The 26951-nt window shown below is 44.7% G+C and overlaps 1 protein-coding gene across 6 annotated transcripts in view; it reads right to left on the bottom strand.

The window, feature by feature from the left end:
• The window catches only part of stxbp6 (syntaxin binding protein 6 (amisyn)), a 78025-nt gene that overhangs the window by 37343 nt on the left and 13731 nt on the right, over nt 1-26951 (bottom strand). For all 6 annotated transcript variants that reach the window (XM_084675336.1, XM_084675334.1, XM_084675337.1 and 3 more), the window contains exons 3-4: nt 1857-1987; nt 1507-1672 (exon numbers count right to left, since the gene is read on the bottom strand). In XM_084675336.1, coding sequence (XP_084531462.1) covers nt 1507-1672; nt 1857-1987 — 297 coding nt within the window. The remainder of the gene's footprint in view (nt 1-1506; nt 1673-1856; nt 1988-26951) is intronic.

Raw genomic sequence — 26951 nt, 5'->3', positions numbered from 1 at the left:
GCCTCGCTTATCTGATCTAAGGGTTTTCAGCACTGATGGCATTTGAGAAACCGTCATTCTTCCCAAAAGTATTTATTGCTGACGATTAAGCCGCTGTAATATTCCTGACGGATATCTTAAGAGTGTTGTTTGAACCGTAGTTCATTATCCAGGTATCGCCTGCGCAACATTTGAGGTAGGCTACTGCAAGCCATCCCTTCCTGCCATACTGTACGAGGACCTCGGAAGCCGTACATCCTCCTCCTGTTCAAATCCAGGGGCCCACGTGGGTGTGAAGATAGATAACTGCCTGGAGGCGTGTGACTGAACGGTAACATCTGTGCCCCATCATCCTCCTCCCCTCTTCAACCACAGAGTCCTGAGTCCACTGGCCTGCCTGACTCTTCTACCCACTCCTACCATCGGCCCAGCCGACTACACCATCGCACGAAGCAGGGTCACTGAGGGAGTGATCAGGAAGTCAATGGTAGTTGAGGGTGTGGGAGGGAGGTCAGGGCAAAGGCAGAATAGTCTTGAGGGCCAGGGGAGAGCTTCAACACTGGATAAGCTTGGAAGGGCAAATGGAAACTATGAATATGTAGGTTCTCAGTGAAATGTGATTCATTTGGCAAAACCGAGCTCACAAATTGTATTATATTATGAAGACTCTGAAGCCTGCTGCCTTTTTCCATAAATAACAGCATGAACAAACAACACAAACTGGCTATGTGCTGTTCACAGATGAGGAGGCTGGATTGTAAACAGATCGATAGCTGATTAAGTGGCTCAGGAGGAGGGTGAGGACGGGTGAGGACCCTCCCCCGGTCCTGCTCAGCACCCACCCGGCCCCCTGGGGCTGAGCGCTTGGAAATGTCTCTACATACAGTAGACCTGGCTGGATGAACTCTGAGATTAGCCTTGTACTGACGGCATTGTTATTTTTCTTTTTTTTAATTAGCCTTCAACATCCTGTTCGCTTTTACTGGACAGTTAAATTTCCTTTGAGGAAGAAGAGGTTTGAATAGCTCCCAATAGACCGATTCTTACAACCTCTGAGTTCCAAAAATAGCATCTAACATTGATTACTAGGGCATACAGGGATTATTTAAGATCAATAAGAGGTTCTCAATGCAGCCTAGAATGGCAATTTCAAAGGCCAAGAGGATAATAAATTATATTAATAAACCACGGTGTTGTTAAGCATGGCAAGCATCTTCTACATTCATAAAACACACTGTGCCTTTTGAGCATACAAATTATTCTACAAGTTGAAAAAAAATCCCATTAACCTTTCAGTGGGGGTACTGAGAGCTTTCAGAGTGTTGGCCTTTCTCGGGCAAAGCCATTTAACAAAAAAGGCGCTTTCACCAGGTGTTGGGTGGCATTATTATTTATGAATACACCATCAAACAGTTGGTCAGCTGGGAGGTTTCGTTTAGCCAGGTGTTTAGTTGTTAAAGACGGGGGGATGGTTAAGGTTTAGGACTAGCGTCGTGTAACTGTTAGCATTAACAGGGCTCTGCTTACCCCCCAGTAGTTTGGACTGGCAGTTGACAAACTCGGGCTTCCTCTGGGAGCTATAGCGCTGGCAGGTATGGTGGAGGACCTGGACGAAGGTGCACTTCTCTCCAGCAGAGCCGGCTACCCACTGGTCGAAGGCATTGTCGAACATGAGGTCAAACTCTGGACAGTCCTGAAGAAAAACACGAAAAGGAGGAAGAGAAAGACAGATGATGCAGGAATTAAAAGATAGCTCCATAGAGGGAGATATGAGAGAGAGACAGACAGGGAAAAGGGAAAGATTACATACATGCACACAAGCAAATACACACACGCACACAGACACACAGACATGCATGTGCGTGGCGCCCACTCACTTTGTTGGGGTCGATGCCGTTGATCTGTTGCAGCTGATCGATGGTCCACTGTGATCTCTTCACAAACGCTGACGAGCCTTGGAACTGCTTCACCTTCGTGATGGACACATGCGTTGGCTTCTTATTCGTTACTGTGGAAACACAATCCCCCCCAAAAGAACGATTTTCATCAAATTGCTTTCAAACCACGTGCACAAAGGACCAATGTCACAAATGTCCTGTTATGTGGATTTCCAATTGATGGGACATGTTGGAACACAGGACGCGCATCACCCATATCAGGTCTCTTACAGTCTACACAGGCCGTGAGAGTGACAAACTTCCTCGATAGCAGCTGTGTTGGAGCAGAAAATAAAAGGTTGTTCTTGAACAATAGAATTCTCACTGCCGAGGCCAAAAACAACACAAGTTCTTTGGTACAGGAAGACTAGCCCAGTGACTCAAAGTCAACATTATTATATTCAGTCCCATTGTTTTCACTAATCTGGTTTTTACAACGCTCACTGTGAAGGGTCTTCTCCAGGAACTATAGAAGAACTATCTTGCTGACTGATAGGGTTGGGCATAACCAGAGGAAAATAAAAGCTTGTCTTCATTGGTCTTGTCAGAGCCCAGGGTTATAGATGGCTGGGTCTTTTTACACATCACCAGACGCAACCCACACAAGAAAAGCAACACCATTTTTCTTGATAAAAATAACGCACTGACTGTATTGCTTGCAGTCGAGCAAAACTAAATGGATATCAGAAACAACTCGAGCTTTGTGTTCCATAACTCTTAGAACAGTTTACTGGGGAAAAGTGGAAAGTATCATGGAGCACGTGTCACAAGGTCAACAGGAACTTGCACTTTAGCCAGTGCTCTGGCTCTACGCCAGCTATCCAGAGTCCACTTCCTGGCCCATGACATCATCAACATGTCCTGGTCTGGCCTCCACACCCTCACCTCCCAGCATTCCAGAGCCGACTCAGAGCAAGCATGGGTTGGTCACTTGAGCTGAAAAGGACACCGTGCCCCTATGTTGTTTTCACAGGACCCGATTTCCTCTCCCTCTTTCTCTTCTCCATCTGCCGTTGTGTCATCTTGGATGGATAGAAGCACTGATGTCACTGCCGTTCTCGTCTGTTCTGGTGCCGGTTTCTATTGCTAACAAAAGGAAAACACAATCCCATCTGGATGGCTGTTATCACCCTCTGTCCTTGTTGTTTTGGAGGTCTGTTTGTGGAAAAGGGCGGACCCAACCCTCCCCCTGCCATGCGTTCAGACAGCGTGGGCAGGGCTGGGCCTCTGACTGTACAGTGAGTAGCATCATCTTGTCTGTTGTGATAGCTGGCTCCCTGGAGAGAGGGGATGTTTAGATATGTTGTGTACATTTATGTAGACAGCTGGATCTGATTGCTAAGGTACAGTTTGGTCTTTTGATCTCTGGGTGTAACACACAGGAGATGAGAGTAGTGCCGGACATCACCGCTGTTTTGTCCCCTCGGCTAGGCCTAGGTCAGTCAGATACGGTTCTTTGTTCTATGTACAAAGAGAACTGGTGAGCCAGACTGCAGCAAGCAATAAGAAAAAGTAGGAGCGAATCTGATCATATAATGAGGGTCGCAGACCGACGGAAGATTCCAACCTGAAGATTTCAAAAAGGCTCAGGAGAGAGAGAGGACCGAAGGCAGCAATAGACCACTTTATTAAAAGTTCAAGTTTCATGACCAAGGTCAGCAAATACCAGGGATAATCCCACTCCGGCACCACTCTCCAGCGCTCCACATCCAGTCCAGACCGCAGGCACAATCCTCCCCAAACTGATTAAACAGCAGAGTGGTTTTACTGCACCACTTGATAAGTGGAGGGGGGGAGTGATGGGGGGAGGGGGAGTTTTGAACAAAAGATTCAATCATAGCATGTGAGCAAGTAGTGAGACCAGACTAGTCTCTGCTGAGGCGATAACATTGCTACTGCCATCAACCTCCCTCCACGTACCCCTTGGATGCTTGGCCCCAGGCCAGACAGAGAGTGCGACCTGCCTGCAGATATGGAGACAATAGCTAACTGTACGCTGAAACAAGGAAGACATATTTGAATCTTTAAGTACCCAGCTCTATGGTGAAAAGTGATGACGTTCCAGGGGTCATCAGCTGAGAGAATTACTTTTTTAAGTTACTGTTGTCTGCTGTGTCTGGTAAAATAGAGGCAATTTTGGGGGTTTTAACTACTGAAATATTGTTAGAACTGTGCACACCTGTTGTGATGACTTATTATCGTTTTGGATAAAGTGCCTGCTAAATACATAAAAAAAATTATGTTTGCATTATGGAACATACGGAAGTTTGATGAAATAGAATGCCGGTATGTCATCACTAAAGTTTTATATACTCTAACAAAAATACATGTTTTTGCCTTACTGTATGATTCCTTCCTGAGGGACTGCACAGCCTTAACTGACAGTTCCTCATTAGCATAAACCTTGCTTCACCGGCAAGTCACAGGCTTTGTGGCAAACAGGCTTTCAACACAATCGGAGCAACACCAGGATGAGAATACCGCTTGCGTAACTCGAGAAACATCAATGTATGGGAGAGACGCCTCTTGAAGGATCCGTTGCGAAGGACATGGATGAAAAAACAGTCTAGGGTACATTCGTTGAGTACCTGACTCATGTTCTGTTTATCTGAATCTTTCAGTTTGAAATAACATGACTTTCTCTTGACACCTTGCCATTAGTACACCAGTGAAGGAGCTCTGAGATCTCAAGGCGGTCTCCTCTTCTTTTTCATGAGGTCTGAATTAAACAGCCAGGCGCCTCTGCGCCTCTCCATTCACTTTCTCACAGCTCTCTGCTGTTGACTCACACCTCGACTGAGAGAGTCTCTTTGCTGATCAGGCAATTACAGCACGTCAGCAGAGACCTCGGCTCTCTTGTAAGAACAAACAAAGAAAATGAAGCTTATGAAAAACCTGGCGGCCCTGCCTCCCACATGGAGGGTCAGGTTGCTTTCCTAACGATCTTGATCTTAATAACGGATTGGAGATTAAAACTTAATGCTGGGTTTATTAATGACATTTCAGGACACACTCTCAGTGTTCCCCAAGATCATAAGCTCTTAAAAGAATGTTTAATGTTGTTGCTGTTTTTATAGTTGTAAAATGTGCAAGTTGTAATAGAGGTTGGTCCCAAAGAATGTCAATAAAACAAATAGCCTACAAAATATAAACAGTGAGACAATGTCCATATTTTCTGATAAGATCTGAAAACACAAGACTGGTTCAAGTCACATGACTCCTGACCCATCACATTGCAGCAGTTTGTGAAAGTAAACAAGGGAACAAAGACGAGACTATAAAGATCCCTTTACTTTTTTTTCTCCTTTCCTTGTGGTTTGGATGTGGGATGACAGGCCATGTAGCTGTCCATGTCCTGTCACATGCTCTGCTGCTGACATTCATGTTCTCCTGAGGACCAGGCTCATGTAATGATTGGCTGAATTAACGGCGTGTGGCTGGAAAAAACCTAATAGAGACAATCCCGAAGGGATCCGTTCCCAGAACAAGCTAACGCTAATGGAAATATTGTCATAGTTGTGGTTGTTAACATAGCGGTGCCAGTGACATTGAGGATGCCAGCAAAAACTATTGTTGTCAGGAGGTGCAAATAATCATGTGAGAAGTGTGCAGGTTGCATGCTGTGAAAATGGAATGCAGACATTCTGAGTATGATAACCGCAGGGGTAAAATGAATTTCTTACAGTCAAAACAAACACGATACACAAAGCATAGGCCAAGCCAAGCTGCTAGCAATGAAATCCTTGCAGAGTTATCTGAGCTACACGATTGTCAAAATAGAGACTTAATGAATTTGAAGAGAGACCACCCACAGGGGTATTTCATTTTAGCTGACAAAAGAAAAACTTAGAAGCTGATGTCAAATAGCAAGGAATTTCTATCTATAGACTCCTATCGATCTACACTATACACAAAGAAATGTCCGGGAGTCAGTCAGCCGTGGGCTAGAATATTGAGTCAAAGACTGGTCACTGTGGTGGACGTACACAATAACACAATGTGCAAAGAGGTCAGGCACAGTCATCTCTCTCCCCTCTCCAGCACGCTAAAAAAGTTGACATATCAACCCCCTGCCACATACACACACACACACACACACTTTCTCCCTTCTGAAGTAGCTTCAGAAATCAGCCAACCTGCAATTAATAGCGTTGAACACACCTTAGAGCGTTTGACTAGTTCACCCTTCTCTCCAAAGACCTTGTTCACAGTAAGTGAAATTGTTAGTCAGGCTTGGGGAAGTGCTTTTGGATTTGCATGCTATGGCTTTCTTTCCCTCTCCCCTCTTCTCACCCTCACAGGGCAACTAACCCAGGTGGGCTGAAGATCTCTTGAGAAATCTGACTCTACAGTCCCCTGGTCAACCCTCACCCTAAACCAGACAGTTCCCATGGCAATATCATCTGCATAGGCACAAAGAGCACCTGCTTAGAATGCCTCATCCTAGACTGGAGGACTCTTGTTTCTCGGTCTGCACTGTGAAGAAGCGACAGGGAAGCAATATCCAAAGGAAAAGCAGGTGGTATGCATATTCTAAGTGGGCCGAGACACACTTCAGTGGGATGAGGTTAGCCTTGGAATACAACCACTGATAACCCCAGGGACCAGCACAGGGCAGAGTTCACCGACATACCAATGTTAAATTAGCTCCGCCATGGTCTCAACCACAGCTCCGGAATCAAACTGTCCCATTAGGTTCAGACATCCGAGCAGTTGAAATCCCTAGTATGTAGTTTGTGTTCATTTACAGTGAATGGAAAATATGGTTACATTACAGGACCCAGTGGATGAGCACTTGGAAAAAGTAGTAACTTTGAATTTTTTGACTTAGGAAATACTTGATGGAAAATAATACTTCAGTGGTCCTTCAAGCAAAGGGAATCCTGTAACAATAGGCCAGTGTTTGTTGCTTATCCCTCTTCTTTGGGCTACCGAAGACAAAATCTATCTTTTTTTTTTTTTTTAAGTGTCCCTTTAAAGATGGTTTAGGCAATGTTGTTGAGAAGCACTTTTTGTCATATTTGCCAAAATAAACCTCATATCTTGATAGCAACCAATAAATTTAAAGGTAATATGATGGTAATATGAAATCAATCTGACATCTGTGGGCATCGCAGGACTGTAAAACACAATAAATCATTAAGACCTTTCCAAAACTAATGATTGGATGGGCTACCTTTCTGTCTGTCTACCTACCTGCAAGCTCTCTTGTGCACACACTAGACTAATCACCCGGTAGTTCTGTAGTCCGGCAGCACGTTCATGTGTTTTGTGGGAGTGGCTTTGAAGGGAGGGAACGGGATTTAAAGGTTTGGAATAGAAGCTAAAATAGCTAGCTTTGCAAAACTTTCCTGCCCCACCTTTAAGGGCCACAAGTGAACAATGTAGAAGACATGTTATTACGGTGTTCTCAGCCTGGCCCTATAATTATGCCTCCATTTGAAACCCTCCCTCCTCTGTCTGTGATGGAACACACTGTTACCCCCAGCAAAAAGCCTTTCACTGTAGCACACTCTCCAAACACTGGCCGGCCCATCACCCACCCAAAGCCATGACAATCCCCTCTACAGTCTATTCATGGGCTCCAAGACAAGGCTCACTCTGTCCAGAGCAGGATGGCTGCAATGCAGTAGTAGGGCACCAGTGGTGGAGAGGAGGGGGTACCCTATGGTACATAATAGCTTTGAGATAGACTGGCCTCATTCAATGCTATGAGTAGTAGACCATATAAATCACTCATTGAACAGATACAGACACCATTGGCACGTGATGGAGATCCAATGACATTAACCATATGCACTTTTGAATGAAGACTCCAAGAATGGAGTCTTTGTCCTAAAAAATAAGAAGTGGTTGGTAGACATTGTTTTTGTAAAGCTTGTGGCCCCCCAGGTTGGAATACATGCTTGGGTCTAAAGGCTAATTCACGTCAATTTACTTCATGTATTTGAATGACCTTGACACAAAGTTATCCATGGTATCCAGGTATATCTCCTCCTAATCATATATTCAGGGGCTATTTTTACTATATGAAAGGGTGTTTGCACAAGAAAGGGAACAATCAGATGTGTTAAAACTGGATCTGACTGAAGCTGACCAAAATTCTCTTTTCATCTCTAGACAGTGACACTCCCTTTGTTATTAAAATGAGAGGCATATCATCCTGCACGTGTTCAAGCAGTTCGGGAGTTCTGAAAAGAGAGGAAATAATTCTGTCTCAACATTTGAGCCCAACTGTCAAATGGACAGGTACAGAACCCTTTGAAACCTGACTACAGAAATGAAAGTTCTTTATATCAATTCCATAGAGAAACCATGTCTTTGTACAGTTGATAGTCAAGTGTTTTATAAATTTTTCCACGTCAGTATTTTAAATTAAACGCCTCATTACTCACAAGTTCAACATCAAATTAGGAAGCAGAGCAAATGACAGAGTTGGCATCTAGCATACACATGGGGGAACACTAACGATCATAATGATGACAACAACAGCACACGATTAGAATGGATTGGCAGGACATGATTACAAAGTAGTAGCTTAACTTATGTGGTTAGTATCATTGGCAAAATAAGCACTTCACACATGGGGGGGGGGGGGGGGGACTGATCTGGCAATTCTGCGTGAAGTTTATTAAACACTGGCAATGTATGGGTAAAGGAACTAGTCAGATTGTCTACTAAATATCTTGAAACAGAGAACTCTCCTGTGGATTTGCTCATGGTTATTGTGACTTTTAGACTCATACCGTAAATTAGTTTGTTTCCCCCAATCCTCAAATCAATTTTGCAATACATCCAATTATACTATAATTACATATAGAACATCAAAGCAATAAAAAAGAAGCTTGAGAAATAATGTGTCAGCCATTTCAAAATGAAGGGGAAGTCTATGAGTGGAAGCAGACGGGATGTTGTAATAAAACAAGATGGTTTGACTCCACAGGAGTACAGACGCTGACACGAGTTGGGGGTCTGATGTGATTCCTGTCGACAGGTTGCGCTACCGTAAGGGAGACGATCCTGATGAGTGGCTAATGAGATATGAAGTGATAGGGAGTCAGTTCTCTCCACACACACACAACCCCATCAGCCTTTCTGAGGAGTGGAGTGAGGTGACACTGATCTGGGAACAGCCTGGGGAGGTTCTAACAATGTTTTCGCTAAGCTATCAGGACCGTGAACAAAGTTGGGAGATTAAAGAGCACGACTCAATTCATGAGGGAGGAAAAAAAAGATAAAAGATGAAGAGAAGATGAGATGGAGGAGAATTGCTACCATTAAATTGTCTTTGAGGATCATTTCCACAGAACAACAAGGAAACCAATTTCCTCGACAAGACAGATTGCAAAGCTCACAGGCTTAATGTGGCTTGCTTGACAAGGATCTGGGAGAAATCGGAAATGTCTGTCTAAATCTAGTTAAGTCAGCTAAACCTATAATATGGAAGGTACTTAAATGTACATAAGGGCAAACTGAGAACATAATTATTGTAAATTAGAAGCATTTTAGAGCTAAATATTGTCTTTTGACCTGGAACTGTCTGATTTGGAGCTTTGAGATGAGGACAATGTCCTTGATGTTGAACAGTGAGAGATCAACTAGACTTCTCCTTTGAAAAAGCCAGTCATCTTCCTTTCAACTGAAGCTCCTGGGAGTAGAGGAATAAATGGTATAGAAAGTTGTATCTATTGAGTTGAATGTGGGCAGTGTAAAAAGGAATCAGAAGAATCAGGGTTGCAATTTCAAAGCTGTAGAGTAGGGACAAGGACACATATTTCAAAAGATTCAACTTCAAAAACACCCAAAGCAATGACAAAGACACAAGCTACTGTACTACGACTACAAAAAGTAGCCAGTTCAGGCCCAGATTGCATTCTGTATCAGGGGAGGGTTCCCTATGCTGTAGGGATGTTTACCTAAGGAGAAAGGACAGCTCTATCACTAAACACGAGAATAAAGAAAACAATCCTAGCTTCCCCAGTGGAAAGGTCATCCATCTTTTCAACCACACACTTTCTCCTGCCATCCTCATCTCTTCTCCTCATCATCATCATTCCTCCTGCTCCTCTTCACCTCCTCTCATCCTCCCCTTACCCTCCTTCCTCGCCATCTCACTCCCTCAGTTCGTCCAGGGAGAGCAGAGGCTGCCTTGCGAGGCCGGGCTTCCGCACTGTGGCCCCTTCGCTCCTTTATCACACGGGACTCCATGGAGCACTTAATAACCCAGCCATTCAGCTAAGACCCCTGTTCGCATTCCCAGCATTCCTCTAGAGTCGGGACCTGGAGAATGGGGAGGGGAGGCGGAGAAGCATTTAATTACACTGGGGCACAGCCCCGGGGCTTCTGTTCCACCCCCCCACCCTCCTGTGTGAGAGACCTGTTTGTTCCCCCCCCCCCCCCCCCCCCCCCCCCCCATTGTCGTGGAAACTATAACATCATGGACTACATCTAGAATTGTAAGCAAACTAAATGTAAACACTGTAGAAGCACTGGGTCATCTGGGGGGATTAGAATAGGTAGAGATAAAATATGACATGGATATACACATAAATATGACACGTAGGGTTACCGTGAGGTGATTCCTCTCTGAGGAAGATGATAAAACATGAAACATGAGCAACTAAATTTAGCAAATAAACTGACTGAAGAGCTCAGGTTACAGTATGCATGTGTATCTGCTCTGGACAACATCAGGCACTGCTTTCCTCAGAGATCTCAAACAGTTAAAGGAAGCATTCCTGACAACCTACCTCTCCTAGATTACTTAACCTCATGGAAATGGCTGTAGTACAGCTTTTTACACATCCAAAACTAAAATGCAAACCCTTAGCAACCTTTGCATTGAAAAAAGTAGAGGTCTCTATGGAGGATTTGTCTACAGGTCGGTCATTATTGGTCAAGTTCAGAACTGAAGCCTTCATGGATCAGGAAAAATCAACCGACAGTCAAAACAGAGGTATTCAATTACAGACCTTCGTGGTTTCCTTCAACTGATATAATTCCATGACCATCTGTTCTGATTTAGATTGAGTTAAACAGATTTTAAGCATTAAAGGACACACTGACCATGTCCAATTTTGGAGGAGAACAGAGATAAGATAATACAAGTCTGTTAAAACTTCCAGGAATAAAGATTGTTCGTAGGCTGTTATCCTTTCAGACACCATCTGTCTCTCAGAGAATAACAGCATGATCCAACTGCCAGAAATTGCTTTGTGATATATAACTTCAGAGAAAGAGGTCTCCAAAACAGAAGAAAACATCTAGACTCTTGACAACAAAAGTAAACATTATTTTCCCATTAGTATGCTGTGAAGGACCATCATGTCTAGGGTGGAAAGTGTGTCTTCAAAAAATGAAAACATTTGACAAGATTATATCATTGGCAATTATGTACAATTTGTGCTGTTTTCTCTGAGGTGGGCACAAGAATTACTTGACGTTTTGATAAATCGTTCTGTTTGCAGTTCTATCACAACCCTCAAATCATCAATCACACTTTGTGAGCCTTACAGGTAGGGTGACCAGACGTCCGGATAGTCCGGTTTTACAGCCCTTTGTCCGGACCGCTGTTGTGTGTCCTCCTTTTCGCCCTTTTGTCCTCCTTTTTGACCCTTCCTGCCCACCATTGCAATATACCACTCGCGTAGGCTTTCAGATGCCAAAAAGAAAGACCTCATTCAAACTTACGTGGAGTTCAGAACTCCAATTTGCCACTAAGCAAAGATCAATAGCATGCCTTCTGTAAGCTCTGTCGCATTGATAAAGACGTGAGCAGTAGGGGGAAAGGGTTTTAAAGCGGCATGCCTGCGCTGTGCAACCACACAAGGATAATGCTAGTTCTGTCGGGCACTTCGCCTTAACATCCTTTTCTGCTCCGAACACAACAACAGATGATAAAACAACCGCTTCTAAGCTGACCAAATTCTATATTTTAATTTATATTACAATTGAAATAGTTTGGGGAATGGTACTGTCTCATTTTCTAAACTTGTCTCCACCCCCCCCCCCCCCCCCTCCGAAACCTTTTGGGATTGTCCTCCTTTTTGAACCTTTGTCCTCCTTTTTGGACACAAGTATCCTCCTTTTCAGGGTCATGCTTCTGGTCACCCTAATTACAGGTCATGCCACCACTCTAAGGCACACAAGCTAGCAGCCTTATCTGAAAGATCTTCCCAAGATTAAACAGAGGAGGGGAAGGCTAAACGAGGAACAAGGAGAAAACTTGACTCAACGGAGTTCTTGGCAAGTGGAACATTTTGATGAGGTTGGTTTGACACCTAAAGACCTCAAAGGACTCGGTTCAAGTTGGCGGCATCACAGAACTTAGAAGTTCAAGTCGTGGGGCAGTCGTTTTAAAACTATGGGATGGGATAGGGATGAGTCTGATGGCCCTGTCAGCCCAAAGGCTGGCAGTATCTAAGTCTTGATAGTTTTTAAGAATGACTCAGTTATTAGTCATTCTTCCATTATTGTCATATCAACTTTGGAAAGTCTCTTTCCATGGGTGATAGCTCTGCATCTTAAATGTCTCAACCCCTGACCACATTCCACCACCTCCAGGGTAAGTGATTGATGCGGCGTCTTCCATGATGCACAGGTCCATCAGTCTATCTTCCTCTCAGCAGTCACAACCAGTTGTAGTCAGGCCACTTCCACTGGTACCTCTTTCTGCAGTCTTGACACCACAACCCATCAAAACCAGCCACAGAAACACCCAAACCTCCCAATGTGCCATTGTGACAAACATAAGGCTTCGAATGTACTTAAAGGACAAAGATTTCACCCAGGTGTTGTAGAAACTTTGATCTGTTGGAGTAGCGATAAGGCTGACTGTGGTAGCAGCTGCAGAGCTATCATGTCATCATAGCTGCAAAATTAAATCCTTTATCATCTCCATCATCAAAGCAGCTCTTGCAGTGACATCTAGTTCTAGCAACTTAGTGTGTCTAGATATTACATAATGCCTCAAATGATGGAGCCTGTGTTGTTGCATAATGCAAATATATCGATTGTGCAATTCACTCAACGAAGGGGATCTCAAGAACAAAACTCCTGTACTACAACTAAAATGTTGCCATCATTGGAAATGAATGAAGAAACTAATGGCATGTTGTCCCACTCTTTATGCAGAGGCCGTTCTCTAGCTGTTAAACAGCACTGACATCTCACAGACCCAGCAGGATGTGCATCTCCTCATTCATTAATGCTGCCGCTGTCTCTCCATCCATCCATCCATCCCTCCCTCCTGTCCTCCTCTGGAACATCTGGCCGAGGCCACGCTTTCCTCTCGGGATGGGAGGATCGTAGGATGAATAATTCAGGTTTCTCATTACCGAGGGAGTCTGGGATGCGTGGTGACAAGATGGAGATGGTGGAGTCTGGCCGTGTGGTCAGAATTTGTTCTCCTTATGTTTCTGAAGTAATATATTAAATTGGTAGAGCGGTTGTGGCATGTGACACCTTGTCAGGATCACAGAAACGACACACAAACTGTTTATGACCACAGTCCAAGCAGGCCCGGCTGATAAATGAAGGCAAACGTGACCACAAAGAGTTACAGCTATACCATGAAAGTAGTACCAAGTAAATGACAAGGAACTGATTTTCCTCAGTCGACTACATTTTATACATGTTATTTGACGTTGCTATTTAACATAAATGCACAAAAGGAACTAAAGAAGATTAACTTGAAAAGAAAGTAGTTTGGTTGGATGGAGGGAGGGAGCTGGGTTGGGTGAAGTGTGTCAGGAAGTGCCGCCAACGGAGTACTGAAACATCAGCAAAGTTCAGTCATGCAAACACTGAAAAACCCAAAACCAAATCAATACTCCTTTCAAGTATCCAATTAGACCTGCAAGATCCCTCACAGGGTCTTTACCTTACCTTTTAAGTCCCTCCTCATGCGACATGAGCCATCCAACTCTCACAAACGTGAGGGTGTGTGCGTGGGGAAGGTGCTGGGTTGACAAGAGCTTTAAAAGTTAAGTCTCACATCAATACCAAGGTCAGAGCTTACAAGGGAGAGTGGTCACTCAAAAATACGAGCACTATGCCCACACACACACACACACACACACACACACACACACACACACACACAGAGCTTGGCAATCCCACCTGCAGGGACCACACAAGCAGACAAGAGCACATACAGCGTCATTCTACTTTCCTCTTCCTGTCGGTTTAATCAGACCTCCAGAGTCTCCACGTCTCACCCTGGCTCCAGCGGGTCAGATGGAGTTACAGGCTAACGATTAGGGAGTGAGAGCCAGAGGGGTAACCTGGAGGTACCGACCAGGCACAGATAGCTAATATGTCCCTGGTGGAACTCCATGAATTTACACGCGCGCACACACACTCTCTGCCCTTGACTAGAGGTTGGAGGTCTGTTCTGACAGGAAAGATGGTAACGGAGAAGAAAAACTTTCTTTCCCCCTCTCTAGACGAGGTTCCATCTGGCTTTTGGCAAAAGGATGCTCCATCTAGGAGGAGAGCAGCAGGGGGTTATGAGAATGATATGAAGCAATCCCTCCTTCCTGCTTTGGATTAAAGGGGAGCGTCACAGAGGAGAACATCCATTTCTCTTCATTCCTCCTCCTCAGTTTATTCTGAATGGTTGGTAATGCCATTCAGGAGACAAATAGATGGGACACCAAGTAGAAATTCCTCCCCCAAAATGATCTTAAAGACGCAGAACATATTTTCTGGTTGATCCGTTCGGCACGCCATGACATACGTGGGAAGAAAATTTGTGTGTGGCTGCGTGTGCGTGCCACTGTGCGTCTGTGTTTTTCTGGGGGGGGGGGGGGGTCGTACAATCCTGCCCTTAGTGAAATACCAGCAAGGAACCCACCCCGAGGCCAGGAGAGGACCGCCTGCAGGAAGACAGAAGAGACCCTGTTGCCTGCTGTCACCTAGCTGGCTCAGACAACAGGCTGCCCAGGGAGAGCGAGATGCCAAGATGCCAGTCCTCATCCTGTCTGACCTTTCCAGATCATCTACCACCCACCAGCCACTATGCCAGTGTACCAGCAACCCCTTCCATCCCCCTGCTCCCACCAGCCTACCCACCGCAACTGGTCAGAGTCTGCCTTGAACCTTGGTATATTGCAAAAGCCATAGGCATCATGTCAATATGTTAGGGGAGGTTGGTTGAGGTTGCAGCTTTTGATGGAGATGAGCACACACACATCCTGTGGAATACTTCCACGCATAAAGACTCAGTGTGGCCTGCTGTTTCACAATAGACCCAAATACAGTACACACCTCTGCATGGATGAGAAAAGGACCGAGAGAGAGAGAGAGAGAGAGAGAGAGAGAGAGAGAGAGAGAGAGAGAGAGAGAGAGAGAGAGAGAGAGAGAGAGAGAGAGAGAGAGAGAGAAAGGTCTTTGTTCTCATAGCAGTGAGAAATAAAAGACTCCTTGTTAGAATATTGATGATGCAGGTAGTGAAGGAACAAGGCAATCTATTTAGAGGTGAATGCCTGCAACAAACGATTATTATAATAATCGATGTATCTAACGATTATTAGATTGATTAGTCGACTAATCATCAATTTTTTTCATTGATTAATCAGAAAGCTTTGAAAGACTATTCAGCTTTTGAAATGTGTTAAAACATTGAGTTACAGTTATCCTAACTAATAAATAAAACCAAGAAATCCCTTCACCTTTTGAAAAAAAATATATGTATTGCACTTTGAGCCAACTACACAGGCTATTACATCTCTTTTTGTCCAATTGTGTTCAGCCTAAATCAAAAATGCTTTCTAAGCATTGTTTCAATCATGTTGCTTTAAAGTATATAAAAGATGAATAAACAAAAATAAGTCAGTTGTATTACAGACAAAAAAAAGAGGAATGTAAACAAATGTCTTGTAAGACAACAGGGTTCTGTTCAATGAAAAACAGTGAGTAACAGTATAATTTCTGGACTGGCTTTTTGTTTGTCTCATTACAATGGTCATATACACTGAACTGTCTAACTGCTGTCTGTGGACATGTTGCTACGGTGTTAGTATCTGTGAAATACTGCGTAATCCGTTATTATCAACTGGTGTAGCTAACTAGCCATCGTTCGGGGATGCTTTTCGTTTAAATGTTCATGCATACACGTTGTGCTACCATGGAAAACAAGTTTCACCTTGCACACATTACATATTAGAGTATTTTTAGTTGGATCTTTGGTGAAACTTTCCCACACAATACTTTTTCATGCCTGTTTACACCTTAAATGTTTACCGCTGTTTTCATCTATTGGATATCATACGGGAGGGCTGCATTAGTCTAGCGCTACAGTGCCGCACTGGTCAAATCACATTATTGCAGGCACTTAAAATAGGTCCTATGAGATCAAACGATTTGTTGACAACAGAAATATTTGTTGTCAATTTTTTATTGTTGACGTTGTCGATAACGTCGACTAATTGTTGCAGCCCTAATAAATAATATGTTTTCCTCATGGAAAGAAAATGCCAGAAATACTTAATTTGTCCTGCATCAATGACAACCAACTCTCCCTGAACCTCCAAGGTCTATGAAGGGAGCTATCCAGAGGCAGCTCCATGAGAGGTGTTAGTTGGTGGGTGGAGAGCATATGGCGTTTTCAGGCTCCTGGTGAGTCTCTTGCCAGGCCCCAGATATCCCACTGGGACTGTTGTAGGGACAGAGAGCATCTCCAGCTGCTCACCAGAATGACCTTCATTAGCACAATTAACATGAACGTCAGTCAGAGAACTGCTAAGCTGGGCATGGGCCTGATGCTGGAGTGTCGGAGCTCAAGAGGGGCAAAGCTGAGCAGGAAGGGTATGGCACTCTGGGACAGACTGTGCCAAACTAATTACACTTGGGCAGGGGACTTGAATCCTCAATCATTTACTGAGGGATGACCCTTCATCAGAGCTCATGGGGCGATTGTGTCATGTGGAAGTAAGACATACTGTTGGCTAATCATTGCTCTACTGATTATTTTCTGGCATGAAAGGCATCAGAAGTGATAAACGTAGACATGAGTGTCACCTACACAGTTACAGAACATAGTGAACTTATTGTCTCAAGTTCAAAAACTAACTTTTAGAGGGTACTTCTTTAATGTGGGCTATCGTGAAGGTTCAATACATCCTCAAATCACTGTGCCGCCTAAAGAAATGTCCTGCCTTTTTACACTGCTTTGAGATCAATGTATGTCATTAGAGTGTTATGTAAAGTCTGCAGTGGTGGAAGGACAGCAGGGAGCACCCATCATGTTAGAACAGCATTAGTCAGCTTTCACATCAATCCGAGAGATGAATAGACATTCAGTAGAGCTGACCAATAGAATTAAAGATTCATGTTGCATTGATTGCACAGAAATCTAGAAAGTATGTGAGCGGGAACTTAAATTAGCCTCGCTATTTTACCAACATTGTCATAAATTATTATAAATTATAAAGGGGCAAAACATTGTGATTTACTGATTAATGAACAGTTGGTATGTGAATCAAATTGGACAAGGCTTCCCCTACCTAAAGCTAACCCAGTACTTCAGTGAGAATATTGTCCTAGCTATGGTAATAGGTCAGCAACTAACTAGGCTTACTTGTAAACATGAAACAACAACTGAAATCTGTCACCATTGTTTATTTCCAAACAGAACTTGGAGCTGAACATCTCACAGCATTCACTCTACTCTTGCAAGAGCAAACTGTCAGAAAGCAATCACGCACACATTACATTACCGCTAATGAGCTTTTAAAAAGTGACCCTTGTGTTAGAGATTAGCACAAAGCTAATTGACCTGAGGACACCACAACCAGGCTAAGTGAACAAGGCTGGAGGCCATTAACTCCTTCTCCCCACAGTGAGAGTGTCATTTGTGTCTAAACAGGCTCCTCGGTGAGTGAAAGAGAAATGAAGAATCGCATGGCTGCCCAAATGGGAGGTGAACAGGCTTGATTAACGAGGAAAAACACAGGCGAGGTACTGAGCTGAGCTGGGCAGATCTGGGTTTGTTGTCGGACCAGGAACAGATAAAATCACCCCACGCTGCTCATCGATCTGCCGGTGATGAACAGACATGACCAAGAAGAGGCTAATCAGACAGTGAGATGTCTACTGCTGTGGTCAAAAGGTATGAGGAAAGAGTCGGTCGACTTAGCCTCAAGGGCTAAGAGTGGGATGGAAAGTAATGATAATCTGTTCCTGGTAAAAACCTGGACTATTATGTTGGCTCATGAATAATTAATTCTGTAAATCCCATTTATTGGTCAAGTAATTTAAAAGCTGAATAATACAGTCCAAGTTCCATTATCCATTTTCCTGTCACATAAATATTATCCTGTAGTTTGCATGTAGTAAACTCTAGACTAATGTAATTCAAACAATTTGCATACAAAATGTAACTATTTTATTTAGCTATTGGAAAGAACAATACACATCAGGTTTCTGCTCAACAAATTGTGCCAAGCTAAGACAGCGAGACATAATAGTTTGCAAAAGCTTATGTAAATGTCCATGGATTCTTTTCTGAAGTACATTATTCAAATGATATGTGACCCAAGGTGAGGGGAAACACTGTCCCTCAAAGTGTTAGTTCATCTTTCCTTGGCCAATGTCTTCGCAAAGGTTTTATCGACAGGCCATTGGCTGTGAAGCCCATAAAGGGAAGTTCAGGACTGTTTTCTGCTGCGATGGAGAACCTAGACTCCCGTCAAGTAGAGCACTTCAAAGCCTTAAGTGGAAGCTTGAATCTGCCCTGGTTTCTGAGGCAAAGGCTAGATAAACATGAATCACTGCATCAGAACGAACGGCTAATTGAATTAACGGCAAGGTGAGTAATAAGAGAGCTGGTGTGATTAAATCAAGTGTGTCACGTTGAAACAACCACTTCAGTTTTGATCATACAGTACTGCTACAGTGACTCAGGGAGACGTTTTAAAGCACTCCTGCCATGTCTGGTACCAGACAGCACTTCTTGTAATGGATCAAGCATCCATCTTCCACCTCTTCCAATCTTCAAATCATTCATAACAACAAACCAGGTTGTCCCTGGGAGGGAGGAGACTTGGAAGAACAAGAGGAAGAGGATGTGGATTTTTGTCTGGATCCACATGTGGCCCAGATAATGTAGGAAAGGGGAGGCTGTTCTCACCACAGACATCCATCCAGAAGTCCCTCAGCATTCATCACTGGTGTCAGGGGTCACCAGTAACCAGGACAACTGAGGTCAGGAACCAGAGGACAGCGCCTGGGTCTTAGACAAGGCTCAGAGACAGCTACCCCTCCACTCGGAGAACCCCAAAAGATGGTCTGATTCTTTATCAAAGAATGTCTATGAAGTTTTTTTTTTTTTTTCCATAAACTAAATTCAAAGTTGTGGTTATAACTGTACAAACTTGCCTGCTTACAAGTTGCAAAAGTATCAGAACTGGGCCAATGAATATGATGAGGGCTTGACTGACAGGGTGTGATCACCAGTGGAAATGACTAAGCCTTTGGATGTCTTCCTTGTTTAAAATCACCTGGGACCAACCCTTCAGAGAACGGAACAGACGACATCTCCTGTTCCTCCTGACATCATCCATCTTCCTGTTCTTGTCCTGGTACATCCTGTACAATTTGAGACAGGCGCAAGAACATTTTCTGAGGGGATGAGATTCATGTGATTTCGCCCACCTATCACTGCAGATATTTTGTCTTTTCAACGGTTGAAATACAGCTCCTGGAAGATCTGTATAGAGTTACTGAGGAGAAATCATATTATAGGAAGTCCACAGTAGGAGATAACTGGGTTCCTGCAAAGTGCTGGTAAACAGAACTAAAGTTGTGTCACCCAGGCCCCTATGGCAGAAGTGATGGATGATGGGAGGTGCATAGTCTGGGAGTAATCATCCACAGATTTGTGGTCAGCTACTAGCCACATTTTCTACATAGTGCAGGTGAATGATGAGGTCAGAAGAAGTCACTGCCCTCATGTAAATATAGCATGACAGTACACAGATGGCTGTTAAGGAAGTCTTCATGAAGATTTGTTATCAACGCCTGCTTTCTTTAGTTCTCCCACATCCCTTTCACTTTCAGTTCACACACACAACCATAACAGGAGTTTCCTGATTTAGAAATGGTAGGGAATTCTTAGTGGCATTGCTTCAAAGTGAAAATGTGGTCTGTTTAGGCACATTATCAACAAGCTTGTTTTGATGTTTAAAACATTTCCACCCGTTGGCATCCATTTGACCTGTTACTGATTATCCTCCTTACTCGGTCTGGAAGGCAAGACCATGTTCTCGAGTTGGTGTCCCATTTGAGACGCTCATTTAGGACAACAATGTAATACACAAAAGACATGTGGCATGCATGTGACATGTGAACAAGCAGCCAAATGAAACTTGAGGACAAAACTGTAGAAAAGCTATCAGCAATAAGTATTCCTAATTAAAACTTAATCCATTCAATTTCTAATGTAGATCCTTCTGAGGGCTGAGCTCTGCTTTTGATTACATGCTGTTTGCTTAAAGAGTTACTCCCAGCCGAAACAGAGAAACAGCTGCTGAGGTAAAGATCAATGGTTCAGAGGCCAATTATCAGAAAGTGTGATCAGACTCCTTTCAGGGAAAACCATAAGAACACTAACTAGTGTGAGACTAACTCTACAGACACACACAAAAAGTTGGGTCAGCTGAAAGTAAAGCACCTAACAGGGTGCCGTTAAATGTTTTGCTGGGATGAGAAAATTCCTGTTGAGACTAGTGGCCAAGCAAGGTTTCTAACATATATTATAGCTCAGTTTGGCTGGGGCTTATCACTGCCATCTCTGTCTCTGATTACAGAGCTCCATCTATAAATGGCTTTACCTTGTAGATGACCACAATAACTTACAGAAGATCTCCTCCCTAATCTAAGGACAACATCGAGACAGGGGAATCATTTGCAGAGAGGTCCATTCTCCGCAGCTTTTTTTAATCTGACGACCATAACAATGAGTAATGTGATGCAATTCTGCTGCTTTCCTGGACGAGCTTGAGATTCCCCACAAGGTCCAATTATTCAGACCCTGGACATCCAGGGCTGTCGCTTTCCATCAGGACTGATCAACCGCTCCGGGGCTGATATAAGCCCACCCCCCACTTCACAGGCAAAGCTGTGCAACTGGGTGTTCACACATGTGACCAGCGCCAGCTAGCTCGGTCCCTTGGCGCTCAATGCATCTCCCGGCTGACAAAAGCATCTTACCAGCTGCCAGACTTGACAACAGGACACCGACCAGGAAAGTCCAGGACAGCTGTCCATATGTCCCCAGTCCCTCTTCAACAACACCACTGAGGCTTCTCTGCTAGCTGCCCTGCCCCCCCCCTGCCCCCCCCCCCCCCCCCCCAGTCCCCCCCCCCCCCCCCCCCCCCAGTCCCTCTTCAACAACACCACTGAGGCTTCTCTGCTAGCTGCCCCCCCCCACCCCCCCCCCCCGGATCAGGGATCTGGAGACTAGGACTGGACCCTTGCCAAGCTTCTAAAGCTAGCACTCTGCAGGTTTAACAGCTAGATAAAATGGGTTGGGGGGAAAAAGATGGTTGGCTGCTGTAGTTTTAGCCTAGACTGCAGGTTTCAATGGGAACACCAATCCTTCACGGCCCCACAGCCCATTCCGAACATTTGTGGCAAACTAAAGACGGACTGTGAGACCTGTACGGGTTTTGTTCAATTACGCTGGCCCTAACTTCAAAAGGGCATTCCTTCAAATATAGGCTAATTGCTAGTGTAGTAACAGTATTCTGGGAATGTGATGTGTGAGCATGGAGGATCACTGTATTGTGCAGTGCTGTACTTAACCCAAGGTTATTAGAGCAATGCTCTAATCTTCGTGAAGCATGTACTGTGCTGCACAGTGGCACTCCAAAACAGCCTGCAGTGAAGACATGCTCCAATTCCACTCTTACCAGGCGTAGCTGGACTGAAAATGTGCTCTAAAACACAGAACTCCCGAGACATTAGATTCCCAGCTGTAGATAAATTCACTCTCTTTAGGCTGATAGAGTTAACTCCAAAAGCATCGTCTCAGCAAATCCGTGCACTCGGAAATCAATAGGACTTTAAAATGATATAAGAATCATCTGCGTGACCTGGCCCATCAGATACGGCTGTGAATCAATGACATCTGAAGACATCAATCGTGCAGGATCCCTCCCCGTAAAGTGCTCCTCTCCAGTTGGACTCCTCCTTGGGGTTCGTCCCTGAGACAGACTGGCAGCTCCAAGATCTCTACAGAAAGATGGAACCTTGAACGCTAGCCTATTCGATGGATATGGGCGTATCAGCAATGGAAAGTGTTGGCCATTTTGTTAGCATGATGGCATGCACAAATACTTTATTACAGTTTATAAGGGATGACTGGGATTGTTGGCCTTGCATATTCAGTGGCCGACTTCACACAGTAAACCACATTGGTATTCCAAGAGATACTGTGGATAAGAGGACACTCAAGAAAGGGCTTATAAATGTGTAAATGGCGACCTTTAAAATCAAATGTTTGTGTTCCTTCTTTAGTCATGGGGCTTTGTTATGATGCAAATCCTATTTTACTGGGACTGTTGTCACAGTAGGACACCTCCCACCACCTCTGCAGGGCAACGACTATCTGAGTGTGTGTGTGTGTGTGTGTGTGTGTTTGTATAAATATGCACATGCGTTCTCTTTCCATCAGGCTTTCCATCAGTTGGTTTAGCATTCTGTGAGAATTATTCATGGTTTCCCACATTCACAGTAGATAACAAATGGATGCAATAAAGGTGCTGCGTTCGGTTCAACCTCTCCGCCTTTCAGATATAATCCTCCATAAATACGCTGGGAGGGAGGGAAGGAGGCTGCTTGCCATACTATAAGATGTATGTCCATGGGAAGACTGAGCATGGAGTGAGACATGGACATCCCGCTGAAGACAAACCCTCCTCTAGACAGGTTTACTGGTTACACTAGGAACAGGACCCAGGAGCAGGCTGTAAATCGGCATATGCGAGTGCGTACGTGTGAACATGCACCGTGTAAAGGCCCTAAAAAAATATATATATTTAAAAAACGGGGTGATTTGTTTGGAATTGCCCTTAGTGTTGGCCTTGTGGTTTGATCAGAGGTCTCTTATAACCTGAGACAGGCAAACAAAAGGGTGGACTGGGCATGTGCTGGGGCTGTGGATGAGCGGGTCTGGGCGTGTGCTGGGGCTGTGGATGAGCGATGAGAGAACGGCTCCCGCCAGGAACGTCTCAGAAAGTGCATCGGGTGTCAGCTCGGGAATCTGATTCATGACGCGGGAGAAAAGCAAATCAGATGCACAGCCCCGGTACACCTGGCCCGTGAGCTGACGAGAGGTCCATGAATTGCGGAGCGGGGGAATGGATGGATCAGCATATCCCACCGGTCTTCGGTATTTATGAGTGAGGCGGCAGGGAAACTCTGTATGCTAAATGTTTGCTGGAGCAACATGGAAGTGGGCATTTGTTACCCTTCCACCTCAAGGCTGATGGGAGAACAGACAAATATTTGCCTCGGAGAGAGTAGCCAGCTTGCACGGACCGATCTGCAAAAAAAAGAGCTGATCAATATTCCTCAGACTCTGCCACGGTAACTTGGGCCAACGAGCCCATTCGTCGTCCTAAGTGATAGGTCTGGCCTGACAACGTCCCTGTAAGCAACCTTGTGTTGACAAGAGATATTGCAGGTTGTTTTTTACTGGTTCATTTCATAAGGAAGATTCTCAGAAAGAAAACCTGACCACGGGAGATTGAGGATAACCACACAACACAAAATTCCATTTATGATCAAACCTGTAGATAGTCGAACGCCATCCGTTCAGTCTTCACTGATGTAGTGTCAGTCAGGAGTAAAACAATATTGTATCTGGACTGACACACAAAATAATGTAAGCTGACTTCCATTACCTGCTTCAGAGAGCGCCTTACCAGTCGGGCCAGACCCAGGGAGCCATCCACACCGCAATCAGATAACGGAGGATTCCAGGGGTGGGAGGGAATTGAAAAGACTGTGTATTTCTCCTAGGTTTTGGAACCTGCCAGGTAAAGCCTGAGGCTTAAAGACGGAAAGCTAGACGTCTTGGTATAGAGATACCACAGCATAACCTGAACAAGTCTTTACTGTGGCACGTCTGGGGAGTTCCAGCAGAGCAGAATCAGCCTGGCTGAGCGCTGCACTAGGCCAAACAGGCCTCTCCACAGCTGACAGGAAACGTAGAGGAACATCAGCACCAAAGGAGGTGAGATGGGAAAGGAGGTGGAACATCAAGTGACACAGAGAGAGAGAGAGAGAGAGAGAGAGAGAGAGAGAGAGAGAGAGAGAGAGAGAGAGAGAGAGAGAGAGAGAGAGAGAGAGAGAGAGAGAGAGAGAGAGAGAGAGAGAGAGAGAGAGAGAGAGAGAGAGAGAGAGAGAGAGAGAGAGAGAGAGAGAGAGAGAGAGAGAGAGAGAGAGAGAGAGAGAGAGAGAGAGAGAGAGAGAGAGAGAGAGAGAGAGAGAGAGAGAGAGAGAGAGAGAGAGAGAGAGAGAGAGAGAGAGAGAGAGAGAGAGAGAGAGAGAGAGAGAGAGAGAGAGAGAGAGAGAGAGAGAGAGAGAGAGAGAGAGAGAGAGAGAGAGAGAGAGAGAGAGAGAGAGAGAGCAGTGAGAGAGAGAGAGAGAGCAGTGAGAGAGTGAAGGTGAAAGACAAAAGGAGTGACTAATGCATGACGGCATCTCTCACCTCTTCACCTTTCTTCCACTAGTTTGCCCTCTTTCCATGTCAACGCACCGCAAGAGCAGAGACAAATGATTCATGGAGAGAAAGGGAGGGAGAGAGAAAGAAAGAGACGGAGAGAAAGAAAGAAAGAGAGCGAGCAAAGACAGAGCTTGCTGGTTGAATTCTCCAGACCAGCTCAATCAGAAGAGATGTTTTATGTATGCAGCACCAGGGGCAGAGCCAGGTCCCCCTCCCCTCCCCAGGCTCTCTGGAAGGCTGTACAGCAGGATTGTTGCATATCACACCCCCAATGTCATCACTGCTCTGGGGGACAGACGGACATTCATACGTGTGTGTGTGTGTGTGTGTGTGAGGGTCTCTGTGTTTGTGTGATAGGACGTGAACATGGGTCAATGGAAAGGAATTAAGAAGTGAGTGTTGAGACGGACATGCATGTTGAAGGAAATAATGTTTTCATTAAGGAAGACTTTGAGGATGGGATTTACTCCCAGACTTGGTATAGCCTTTGTTGTGCAGTGTTTCTTATGCTTTACTAAGAAAATGCCTACGATACTTGTTTTAAAAGATATTGCCACATTGTTAATGTACTGTGCATATAGAGTAGGGCTGGCAAAATTACATTTCTATTCAGCTTCAGACGAGATATAGCTGTTCAGGAAATCCAGTTTCACTTATTTCGTTTGAGAGAAATGGTCCCTGCTTCCAAAGGACGCCGTGTCGGCACACATGATGTCTAAATATGGATTAACATCTCCTACTGCCACCACTGGTGTTACGGTCAGATGGTAAGGTTCTCCTTCCTTATATCTTAGGTATTCAATTCTGCCAAATTGTTGTTTTATTTTTTCCCAGGATCCAATAAACCTGGAGACTCTGGATATCCCCCTCCCTTCCCCTCCATCTCTCCCTCTCCCTCTCTAGTCTTCCCCTCATCCTGATCCAGCCAGCATGTCTGCAGTTACCGCATGGCACAACTCCATATCGACACGTCTCAGAGGCTGCTGCAGGCAGGCTTATTGAACAGGGATTCTGAACAGACTCCGATTCTGCTGGAGGTGACAGGAGGACTGTCAGTACCACTCACCGCTACAATGCATAATTCCAAATTTCCAGTATCAAGTGTCCAATATGACCTTATGGTTTCTGGACAACAGCATGGGAGACAGGCTTTCACTGACCAAGCTGAGGGGTTTTGTGAATTAAACACTGTTAAGGTTCAGACTGCTTCCCTCTAACATTACAATCTTCTGAACAATCCTGTGAAATCTCCACACTGTTCTTCTTCCATCTATTTTCATTTGAGCCATTTAAACAGAGCTTAATAAAACTAGAGGTTGGAAGTCCATTGGAATGAGTAAATAAAGCGGGTTATTAAGTATTAAGTCGTGAAGCACTTCAGTTTGACAAGGACCGAGCGCCAGCCAATTATACGCATGGCTGCCTTTTACAAGAGAGGAGCGCTGGAGTCCTTTTGTACTATGTGTTTTTTTTTAAACCATCCTACTTTCATTTCTCTCTTTTGTCTGTTTCCATCCCCCCTTCATGTGCTCAGCCCACTGCTACCAAACAATGAGCGAAAACAACAATATCACGCCGCTGTTAGCCTAATGCGAGGGCTACCGAGGATCCTATCATTAGTCTCCTCGTTGCCAGGTTTGTTAATGGAAGACATTGGCTCTATCCACAGATGTGGTGACTGGCTCGGTCTATTTTCCAAATGTCCATGTAATTTTCTTGGTCCCATCATAACAACCCACATCCCCCACCCCACCAACTCCCGCCAACCCCGCCAACCCCCCCAAGCACCCTTAGTCGCCCGCGCCCAGCATCTCCACACGTGTGCCTCTGTGAACGTTAACACCAGGCAGATGGTGGCGGCTGGAAAGACTGTTTACTGGCCCCATGGATACGGTTCAGAGAACACTCTCTTTTGGCCTTTGCCCAAAATGTTTAAAGCTGGCCAATTCATATGTGTGGTTCTGTTGGTTGTGCAAGCTTCTTTGCAAATTCTCTAAACACCTAAGATGAAGTAAACCAGCATGGTTTAAAAACAACAGGCTGTGTGAAAACATGCACTCTAGGCAGGTCATATCCAGACCATCATCTGTGTGTGTGTGTGCGTGTGTGTGTGCGTGTGTGGTTGAGGGGTGGGTGGGTATGATACACAGCAGAGCAAACAGGGCTCCCTTCTCCATTCCCTCCCTCTCTCTCTCCATCTCTATTGGGTTTATCTCTCCCTCAGTCAGAGGAGATCCTCACGGGCTCCTCGCAGCCCGAAAGCAGGAAACACAGACGGAACGTTCCAGAGAAAACCACAACTG

This window comes from Hypomesus nipponensis, chromosome 3 (assembly GCF_054491055.1).
Source record: "Hypomesus nipponensis isolate SF chromosome 3, ASM5449105v1, whole genome shotgun sequence".
In the NCBI taxonomy this organism is placed as follows: Eukaryota; Metazoa; Chordata; class Actinopteri; order Osmeriformes; family Osmeridae; genus Hypomesus; species Hypomesus nipponensis.
The sequence above is the reverse complement of the archived record's forward strand: the minus strand, read 5'-3'. Positions and strand labels throughout refer to the sequence as shown.